At 38.0% G+C, this 11,432-nt stretch overlaps 1 protein-coding gene across 3 annotated transcripts in view; it reads left to right on the top strand.

Annotated features, from left to right (window-relative positions):
* The first annotated feature begins 742 nt into the window (after positions 1-742).
* The window catches only part of LOC145988523 (transducin beta-like protein 2), a 70,886-nt gene continuing 60,196 nt past the window's right edge, over positions 743-11,432 (top strand). The window contains exon 1 of one of the 3 annotated variants that reach the window (XM_083123418.1): positions 743-873. In XM_083123418.1, coding sequence (XP_082979544.1) covers positions 849-873 — 25 coding nt within the window. In that variant the 5' untranslated portion in view covers positions 743-848. Of the gene's footprint in view, positions 874-6,986; positions 7,369-11,432 lie in introns of those variants that run through there. The other 2 variants (XM_083123417.1, XM_083123419.1) reach the window with 2 other exon arrangements.

The raw sequence follows: 11,432 nt of genomic DNA on the forward strand, positions 1-11,432 counted from the left end.
ATACGGTTTACTTTCATATCCAATAGCATATTAAATATGTATATGAGATAATAATGCACATAAGTAGGTATTGATTGACTGAATTAGATTATTTTATGTCACCTTTCTGCCACTTTTGGCTAATCGCGACGACACACACACATATACATACATACGTGCGTACGTACGGTCGCAGACACTTCTGGTTTGTAAATATTCCATTATCTTTCAGTGGAATCGTTACAACCTAGAAGTGTCCGTGACTGTATACTCATGTATTCATCTAAACACCAAAACACATAATCTCCATACAGCACACGAAGTTCCAAATTTCAAAATTCACTGCTTTAACCTTATTAAAACACTAAACCCAGTAAATTCAGATAGCAACAAGAGCATTATACCTGTCGTGAATATATTTATGCTCTTCGTAAAATGTACCCGAGTTCCTGTCATCGCAAGCTATTCCTGAATTTTCAAAATGACTCTCGGAAACCCGGTAAATGGTGTGAAACGTGTTTTGCTCTTCATTCGCTCTTCGTCCTCGATGTCCTCTGAGCTAGGCAATGGCGAATAGATCCTCTTTGGAACGACGGGAAATATATCTTCCTAGATTATATGGGTTAGTCATCAGATAACAATATTGTTTTGTTAAATGATTTCCTGCAGGAAAGTTTGCCCCGCCCCCATGGAAAGATCGTGGGCGCGGCGCTGTATATAACAGAAGAAAATAGACCAGAAGACTACTGCATTCTTGGAAAGCAGCATATATCCTAAAGGGGATATTCGGAAAGATAAATGGGAGATGAGGAATGGTATTTCGAGCTTACGATATTCCTTGAGGCGCTACTGGTTAGCGCCATCATCCAATGAGCAACCATCAGGCGAGCCAAGGTAGGTACAGTACAGTCGGATGCAGAATAATTGCTCGGCAAATTGTCCATGACAGTTTTCATTATTTTTTTTTCGTACATCCTACGTGTTTTTAAGGGCTGCATTTTTACGTATTTCGTTAAAAGGTTGTCAGCAGCTTGTTTGGCATTTTGTTTCAATTCTTCAAGTCCTCATTTTGTGAAGCAAAGAGAATAAACATGGTGATGGGCAATTTGCTTGTGCTTATGCATTACACAATTTTCAAATAATCTACATGTAAACTATGATTGTATTAACAACGTTAGCCTCCTCGGTGAGCAAGGGTGGTCGACTCATAATTTCACGACGGAAGGGTACATGATTCGGATCTTTGTCTTTCACTCTCACCGCTTATTCTCTGTGTTTCTTAAAATTTTAATTTACCATGTATACAGGAAACTTCCACAGCGTGTAGAGCAATGGTTCTCAACCTTTGTTACTACGGGACCCGGTAAATTTGATACCCCAAACCGAACAATGTTACTAGCAAATATTTTTGTATTAAAAAAAAACACATTTTAATTGAATTAATATGTAACCTTGAAATTAAACATTACTGAATAAATTATAACGCAATCATAGAGAGTAATAGTTCAAATACACTTTCTCCAAGAACATTAGATTGATTGATTGATTGACTATTTTAGTTCGCCTCTTGTGCCATTTTTGGCTAATTTGGGAAGATGGGGATGAGTGATGAAACTGATGAATGGACACGCACAAACCTCAATGCCCAGGTCGAGATTCGAACCCGTGATCCCTGGCGTCGTAGCGCGATGTGCTAACCACTCCGCCACGGGGGCCGGCGACTTAAGTTAAAAAATAGATTTAAAATATCAACCACTGAATCTAACGAAATCTTGTAGTTTCCTCAGGCCAACACGATGAAAATTAATTTAAAAAATACTGATTTTCATTGGTATGTTGCATTTTAAACACCGAAACATATAATATTTAAACAACAAAATATTTGTTAATAAAAACTGCTGCGCGAACTACAAAAATTTCAGAACCTCTCGCGGCCCTGTATATTTGATGCCGAGGTTGAGAAACATTGGTGTAGATCAAGACGAACATATCTTTCCAACGTTTTGTTCTTTGAGCCCTCGTTTCGACCCTAGGAACTCTCTAAAAGTGGCATTTTCTATCGTGTATTTAAGCAACCGTGCGGCACGGATTCAGTGTACGCGTAAACACCGATCGTCTACACGTAGAATAGGTAATACGTGTAGAAGACAGTGTAATCTATGTAAACCAGTAGCGTACGCAGAATTTTATCAAAGGGGGGGGGGGTTATTTCTAAAACTTTATCCAAATTCACACTACCATTGTCTTATTATACTTTAATTAAATAATAATACTCATAATTAATTAATAATACTTATAATGAATTATCTGAATTACTACTAATAATACTACTAATACCACTACGACTATTAAGTAGTAGAGATCTACATATATATATATATAGTATTTATGAAAGCAATAGAACGAAATTACTTTTTAGTCATTCTATTTTTATCAAATTCTGGGAGCATTTTTTTGTTTCTTTGTTACGAAATAATTGTCTGGTCAACGAGGTGAGACATTTCAAGTGTGAAGAAAATCCACAAAAAACAAGAAAATATATTAAAATAAATTGAAATACTCAAAGTATGAAACTCATCCAAGGAGCTGCGGCGGTCTGGTCGGTAGAGCGTCTGACAATCACGCGGGAGATCCGGATTCGATTCCCGAAATTGGTTGGAATTTTTCCGGCTTCTTCCCCGCATAAATGTCCCCGATAATTCACATCTGGATTGTCTCGCTGTTCTTACCAACAAGACATTTTGCAATAGTTAAGCTTATTGTCGTTTGAATAATTGTCTAGTCAACAAGGTGAGACATTTTAAAGAGAGACATTCAAACGTGCTGCGGTAAATAATACAATGGGAAGGCCGACTTGTGACTATTCTTGTCCGCCTAGCCTTTGTCTATACATTAGACTCTTACAACGAAGCAAGAACTTTATTTAGTTAATTCTCATTGTTCACTCAAAAAAATACATGTTCATTGAACACTGGCGTACGTAGAGGGGTGGTTGATGGGGTTACAGTCCCTACCGAAATTTTGAGAAAATCAGAATTTTCAGATAAAAATCCGTTAAGAACTTTAAAAATCAAAATGTGAGTCCCGATTACCATTTTTGTCTTTGAATACAATTTTAATAGACTGAAAAGCTCCAAAAATACGAAATATATTATTATGCATCCTGCCCTCCAAAACGAAGTCATGTACTATCCACATTTACTATTCCAGTCCCTCCCGAAAAAAAAGTTCCTGCGTACGCCAGTGTATTGAACATTGTTGCAACTGAGATACAAAACAACTTTTTTCTCTTTTAAATCATAGATACCCTTATATTTTATTTTCAAGACTTCGTGTTTATTTTCAAGGCATTCACTCTGAAAGACGCGTGTGTTTGGAATGCAGTGCTTTTCTCAGTGCTGCATAGAAATAATAATTCAAATTATTTATTATTATTATTATTATTATTAGTAGTAGTAGTAGTAGTAGTAGTAGTAATAGTGATAGTATTGTCGCAGATCTTTGACTGTGATAAATTGGCCATTTTGAATTTTTTCCACAGCATTTTCCATAATATTCCACAAGGGGGTTAACCCCCGTAATCCCCCCTTGCGTACGCCACTGATGTAAACGATATCGGCAAGCATGGGCTTGACAACGGGCATTGTTGAATCATCCTGGGTTTCCAATTGTTGTAGAAATAAAAGTTCTATACTACTACAAACATTTTCTACTAAGTGTCAGACAAAATATATGAAATATTCACGTGACTGATGGAAAAAATTCACTATTCTTGTTTCACGATTGCCTCATGTTTATTGTCTATATTTCACGTTTTCCCAACATGGTTAAAAAATTATGAAAAACTGATTTTCTTTCAAAACAGTGTTGTAACATTGTCTTCGTCAGTGTTGAGCAGTCTTCTTCTCGTGGCACACCGTAAATGAATTATCCATGACTCAACGTGGCACATCAAAATGTTAATCCCCTCATAAGCATACGTTACCGCCACCATTGATACAAATGTGCTATTAGAAGTATGAGAATAAGTCGCAATATAATGAATTATTTTCATACACTGGTATTGGTATTCAGGGGTACGTTTGGTATTCTTATTATTCAAACAGAAATGGGATGCTTCCCACGTAATCCTGTCCTTGCGTTGCCAAAACGTGCGAAGTTCTCTAACAGATCGTAAAAGTGTTTGTATCATCATGAAGAGGAGATGCGTATACAACGAAACGTGGAAGTTTTTGATAACAAAGCAAGGGATAGGGTGACCAGACACATGCATTCAAAAAACAGGACATAGCATGGTGAAAAAGGAGGACAAAGTCATAAAAAAGAGGACATCGCAAAAAATGGGAACACATTTTGCCATTACTCATAATTTAATCAATATAAAAATAAAAAAAACTACCAACACTTTACTCACAGATAATTCTGATGATATTATCAATAAATTCCTCCTACTTTTAAGCAACAAAAGCAATCTCCTAATCTATTGTTTAACATGACAACCATAACTAAGAATATCTATAGTTTAAAGCATAGAATTTTACTATTTTTTCCAATTCTTGGATATATAGAATGCAATATCCCCATATGTGAATGCAAATGTTACAAGTAAGCTTCACTTTAACTTATTTCCAAAAACGAAATTTAAATTTTAGGTAGTTTATATTGTGTCAGGAAATGTGATTTTAATGTCACGAACATGTTTGCACTCTTTCAACAGCAGGGGAAAGTGACAGCCACCGTACACTTTACCTCATATTCGTTTCTTCCATCCTTTAAAAGCATGATATATTCTTGCTTAGATCATCATCATTCGTTATTTCATTAAAGTAAATATGACTTAATAATAAGAAAATTCACACTACGCGTTTTTGTATCGCGTATATTTGACTCTAATATGAACTGGCCGACCTCTGTGGCGGAGTGGTTAGCACACCGCGCCACAATGCCAGAGGTCCCGCGTTCGAATCCCAGCTTGAGCATGAGTGTTCTTTGTGAGTGTCCCTTCATTAAAATCATGATATCATCGCTCATCCTCATCATTGCGATTAGCCAAAGGAGGCAAAAAAGCGAATTAAAATAAACCATATCAATCAATCGAAAATGAACTGCTCAGATTACACGTGTTTGAGAAGTCTCAGATTGCGAAGCAACGACTTAAAATAATACGTACTAATGTAATGGCTAGGAGTGGGCGGGACAGAACTATTTTTGGTCGGGACGGGAGAGAATCGCGATTTCCGGATCAAGCCGGGAAATTTTCGGAACTGGAAATGTTTAAAAATTTCCCGACGCTGTGGAAATCACGAATTTTACGTCACTGTCTTTTATTTTATTATTATTATTTTTACAATTTTCGAGAAGTGTCAAGACACTTACAATGCAGAAAACATCAAGAATTAACTACTTTTAAAAATTACCATTTGAAGGTTCCTGACTGCTCGGGATCCTGAAAAGTGTGGAAATAATTCCCCGAAGTTGAGATCGGAACAGGAAATTCTTTTTACCTATCTCGGTACCGGCTTTTCTGGATCCCGCACCCCCCCACTAATGACTCAGTTGGGAAAGTGATCGTGTTCAGCTCCCAGATGCTAGGTGAGCATTGCTCGAATACTTAACGCGCCCAATCTGGATCCAATTTTTCTTGCAGACTGAAATCAATTTTGATTTAATAGGGCGCAAATAATTTCATGGGACGCCCTTGCATTCTCTCTTTTACAACTTTTGTGCCTCCCCGATGGTGTAGTGGTAACATCGTAGCCTTGTGATCAAGGGGTCCTGGGTTCGATACCCGGTGGAGGCACATGGCAGAGTGATTCGGATCCCACTTTAAACTGTAGCTCTAGTTCTGATTAGCCTTTCTGTGGACTTACAGCCACAAATCGATCAATCAATTTTTACAACTTATTTTCATTTAGATCGTTCGGCGCCCAGAGCCGACTTCCGCCATCCCCTAACTACAGTTCTAAACTTGAGAAGACTAAGAAAAGGAGGCACTGCGAGCGAAGCGAGCAAGAAAATTTTACGAAAAGTATTTTTATTTGCATAAAATTTGAAGTTGTGGGCGGTAATTGCCCTCTGTTGGAACACTTAGCCGTCAATGTTTGCCCCCCAGAACTCATTTCCGTCCAAGGTTGGGGGAGCAATGACCCCTGTGGTTGCGCTACCGGATGCTATAAAAAAAGGAGGACATTTACAGATTTCTAAAAAATCCGCCCGGACGCCGGACAGACACCTAAAAAGGAGGACATGTCCGGATAAAAGAGGACGTCTGGTCACCCTAGCAAGGGATGAGTGCTATAAACATGGCAACACAGGGGCAGTCGGACGCCCCTAGAATTTCCAAAAAAAGGATGGGTTATCTTATGTTTTATTATTGTGCCCTATACTTTGCAATATTTTCCAGCATTTAAAGTTATTTCTTTTAGAGATGCTGAGCCAAAAGGGGGACTCAAAACAAACTTTGACTTTGACCGATCATCTTCAGGGCCTCCCCGATGACGTGGTTATAGTAGCGAAAGGCCAAAGCACTAGTGGTGAAAGGCATTTTATCGGGCCCTATGGTGGTAAGTCGTCTCCCTGTAATGAAGGGATCCCGGGTTCAATACCCCGTGGAGGCACAAATGGGTCGCATCCCACTTTAAACTGTAGGTCCAGTCCCGATTAACCTTCTTGCGCATGAAATGGACTTATCTCACGCTCATCTTCATTCCAGCTAAAAGTGGCAGAATATCGATGTTAAATAACAAAAGTACAAATACCCTTCAATTTTATTGTCACGATACTATGCGACATGAAAAAATAAATATTTGGTTTTTCCTGTGACGTTCCAATGATTTTTTTGGCGCAAAACTCGGAACTAAAGAATCATTTAGCCAAACGTTTGCCCATGCGGAGTAAAACACGTCACCGTGACGCATACGTTCTTCGTGCTCTAGGCGGCGATGATGAAACATGCGTTGGTCTATCGCACTAGGAAATGCTTGCTTGGTTCAAAGAAGACGCAGTGATATCAGCGGCGCTGGCTGGCTAGCTTGTGGCGGCAAACACCACGGTAGCTCATTCGACGAAAACCAGCCGCAGGGATCAGACCACATGTGCAGGAACGGAAAACTTGCCTACGCTTTCCGCAGTTGCGCTCTAGCGGACGACATCGTCAGCAAAACCAGCGTGGAACCCGGTCGAAGCGCCTTGGGCCGTGAATCGAACACGCCGCTCTAGACCAGAAGACCTCGTGGAGTTGAGTGAGGAGTGCTACTATGGCGGACACCGGGAAAGTTGCGGACGAGGTTCCAGTGCTTGTCATTACCGTGATTGTTGGAGCCACTGTTATTGTATTGTTTTATATTTCAAAGCTGCTCAAATCCCAGAAGACTGAAGAACAAGAGAAAAGTAAGAAATACAGTGTCTTTCATAAAAGTGGTATGTTCTTGGGGTGATATTGATTTTGAAGTGCAATGGTGGAGTGTGTGACCTAGCTTTAAAGAAAAAGTAATCTTTTTATTTTACAGTGAAGTGTGTATCTGTGTGTAAGTGCTTTGGTGTGTGGTTTTCCGTTTATGTATTTTATACGATGGAATACAAAGTCTTCCAAGCAACTAGTGTGGACAAATGTGCTTTTTAGTGAGGTTGTTGTTCTGCAAGTGATGGAAAGTGACGTTCGATGTAGGACACGTGCAAGGAGTAACGGAAAACAAGCTTGCAAGACCCATTGTTTTATTGGATAAACATTATTTAGGTGTGGGTAGTTTGTATCAAAACTTAGTGAATGCGTCTGTGAATAGATACATATTTCGATAACATTCGCTACCATGCGGGGAAAGCAATTCTGTACTGTTAGCATTCAGATGCCAAACATAGTCTATACTTTTTTTGTTCTAATATTTCCATGTATTTTTCAATGGATCCAATATTTTTTGATGTCACCCCAATTTGCATCTGTCAGCATCATACGTGAAAACAGAGCAGCATATTAGGAGGGAAAAGGCTCGCTAATTATAATACGACGCGTACTTAAAATTAATTAATGCGTAAACGTTGACTAGCCAAAAACTCTGCCTAACATTATTTTAGCAAGATTTCACGCACCTTGTATGAGTGTACTGTCTTATTATCCCGAACATAATTTGTTTTCTGGTAATCGAGCATGACCTGGATTGAGAAACTTAATCACATTTATTTTTCTTCGGGTTGAACGTTCTTTTGCTTCTTCCAGTTATTTACTTGCATCAATTTGCAACGCATGTTTGTGATCAAAACTTTAATTAATATACTCTAGGTACATTGTTAAAATGTCCATGATTACACAGTTAAGCTGTTTCATTTTTATCGCAAAGATAAGAAAAACGTTGCACCAACTAGTTTACAAGGCCACTTTGGTTTACTTCGTTTAAGTACCTTGCATTTTACTTACATATTAAAGTCTCTAAAGAAAATTGAAATTGTGCTTAAGTAAGGTGACCAGACATACTCTTTTTAAGAGTATTATACTCTTTTAGAGCTTCATATACTCTATACTCTTTTCAATTTGCAAAAATCCCCAAATATACTCTTTTTCCTTGCTATTTAATTTCATTCATTATTTTACGCGTAAAAATGCCTTAAAATCCACAGAACGGAAAACGTCAAGATGTCAACAAACTGAAGTATTTACTCCTTGACTCAAGAATTTCCTATGAACAATTTCAAGTGTCATTTTCATATTCCCTCAACAAGCAAAACATATTTCAAATTCATTGGAATTTAATGATAATGATTAGGGCTGAGCTGATACCACTTTGAACTGATACCAATACTCTTACCGATACTTGAAAATTGCAATAATTAAAATTTGTTCAAAATATTGATCAATATTGGTGTGTAAATGTTCTCCTCCAATTATATGCATCAACATACCAAGAAATTTGCTTTAGAATATTCAAGAATCACATCAGAATATTAAAATAGATATTATGTAGTCACAAAATATAGTTTTTTGTGCAAAATTAGTGTAAAATAAAAAGGAAGTTTTAATTTTGCATAATTTCCAGCATAATTAGACTGTCAAGAAGTCGCGCGGGATTTTTGCGGACCCCGTGAAAGAGCAAAATGCATGCGCACCTTCAACCTATCGACTATACTCTTTTTGGTCAACAAATATCTGGTCACCCTAGCTTAAAAATCAAATGTACACAATTCTCGATTGTACCTTTCTTTTACATCAATTATGTACTGCTGTGGGAAGTTTTGTGAAATCTGGTGACTGCCCAAAGTCCATGCACACACACGCACACATTGTTGTTCCACATGTAGTGCCGCCTGTTACATGTTTTTAGTTGATTGGGTAAATGTCTGTTATATCGGAGAGACATTTCTTCATTTTTACAGAAGAAACTACTTACGGAAATGAGTTTCTGTAGTATTTTGAAAGTTCATGGAGGTATTTTCTCACCATAGAATGCTGCACAACAAGAAATAAGCACTTTTGATATAATGAACTTGCATTTTGGCAAAGCGACAACATTATGCCATTGTTTCCATTATGTACATGCAGAAGGCGCGAGCGTCGAAAGTCACGCGGTCTTGCCAGTGTTTCAAAACATGCCTTTTTTTAACTATGCTTACCTAACCTAACCTTGCCGGAAATGGTTTGTGGGGCTATCCGTCAATGGTTTGTGATGACATAATGAACATGAAAGTAGGTATTTTTCGGTTAAGAAGGTTGAAACACTGCATACCCACTCCAAATCGACAAAACACAAGCACGACGTGCGGTGATCCACAGCTGTGTGCGCCATATTGTATGTTCCGCAACGGAAGAAAGGACCCAAAAGAATTACTCGGAATGTGAAAAATCTAAGTTATTTTCATGTAAAAAGCATAATGGCACCTTCAACTATGTTCCACAATACACAATTGGTAAGTACGAACCATTTAAAACTGAAAATATCCGATAGTAATGTGTCTCCGATATAACAGACATTTACCGATTTCTGTTCATGAAGATGCTAAACCATCATTTTTACACTCTTTTTACCCCTTCAACCTTACAGACACTTCTCAGTTTTGTACAAATCATTATGAAGAATATTAAAAGTAGCTAAATTCTGACTAATGCTCATAAGGCCTGCTTTAGACGAAAGCATTTTTCTTAACATTTATGCCATGACCAAAAGGCTACAGTGTAAAGTGAAAATTATTATGGTATTTCCGTAGCATAACCAATCGGAAGCGACCTCTAGGTCATGAGTGCAGATGTAATGGTGGCATGAGATGTAAGCAATGCATTGCCTCACATTTTTAAGACTATAACTATTCAACTGAGAGGAATAAAGTTTCCTATTAAATGAGTTAACATGAGGGTAGTGGGAATGCTCGGTCAAACCTGGCGTGCTTTGCTTCTCTTGAATGTCACACTCATGATGCTTTGTGTAAGCATTATGCGTGAATAGTGTAATATGTTTTTCTAACATCTGAATTGTTTAGGTGATTTAGTTCCCAGGTTTCTTACGCTTCGCAAGTGAATGAATAGTAACTAAGTGGTCATTTCCTGCAGTTCACGATACATGATAATCTTGGAAGTACTTTGTAAACAGACAGGACCGTACTGAGTGTAGGTTATTTTTCCTAGAATGCGCAAGCAGCTGCATGCTTTTGTGCTGGGGGAATCTAATTTTTTTAGCAGAATTTCAATCATTGGTGAGATGTAGTGGTCAAGATAAAGTTTGGTGTAGGTGGTGAATGTAAGCAATTTATCAAGAAGTTATGGTTGCAGCATACAGTGATTTAAAAAAAAAGGAGTTGCTCTGTTGTTTTCAATTTTCCTTTTAACACAATTTCTCTATATTCTGCTGATCAGACATTGGTCCCCCACCTTGTTTTGCCATGGGTGTAAACATGACTTGTTGTGTAAATCAGGTTTTACAAGGGTGTCCGTTTTGTGCATATTTTGCATCCACTTTTGGTGGCAAAGTCCTACTGAATTAACCCACATGTGTTAAACAAGTGGTCATACCTTTATTTCTCACATGAAGATTGTGAAGTTTGTTATGAGTGCCTAGGGAGAGTTGCATTCAATTTTTTTTATTTGTGCATTCCTGCCATTGAAACTTAGTGACCTGTCAATTTTTTTTCGTGTTTGATGGATGGTTGTGGAATTCAAATTTGCAACTTTTTTATATGTACATGCTTTGACACACAACTGAGAAAGTGGACACTTTTCCATGAGTACTGTCTGAATTGCAATTGTGTAATGACTTTTACAATTTTGTTCTGGGGGTTGGGGAGGGCATTTACAATACTAGAAATGGTAGGGTGGCCATGGAAGTGTGTTTGAAGAAACAAGTTTTTAAATTTCTGAGATTGTTAAAAAGCAACTTTCACATGTCACCCACACATGCAAGTTGCCTTTCGCAGAGGCATGGAGGGTCCTCCCCGAGGTACAGTGGTTGTGTCATCACCTTGTAATCAAGGGGTCC

The sequence above is a fragment of the Lepisma saccharinum genome, chromosome 6, assembly GCF_977018435.1.
Source record: "Lepisma saccharinum chromosome 6, izLepSacc3.1, whole genome shotgun sequence".
Classification (NCBI taxonomy): domain Eukaryota; kingdom Metazoa; phylum Arthropoda; class Insecta; order Zygentoma; family Lepismatidae; genus Lepisma; species Lepisma saccharinum.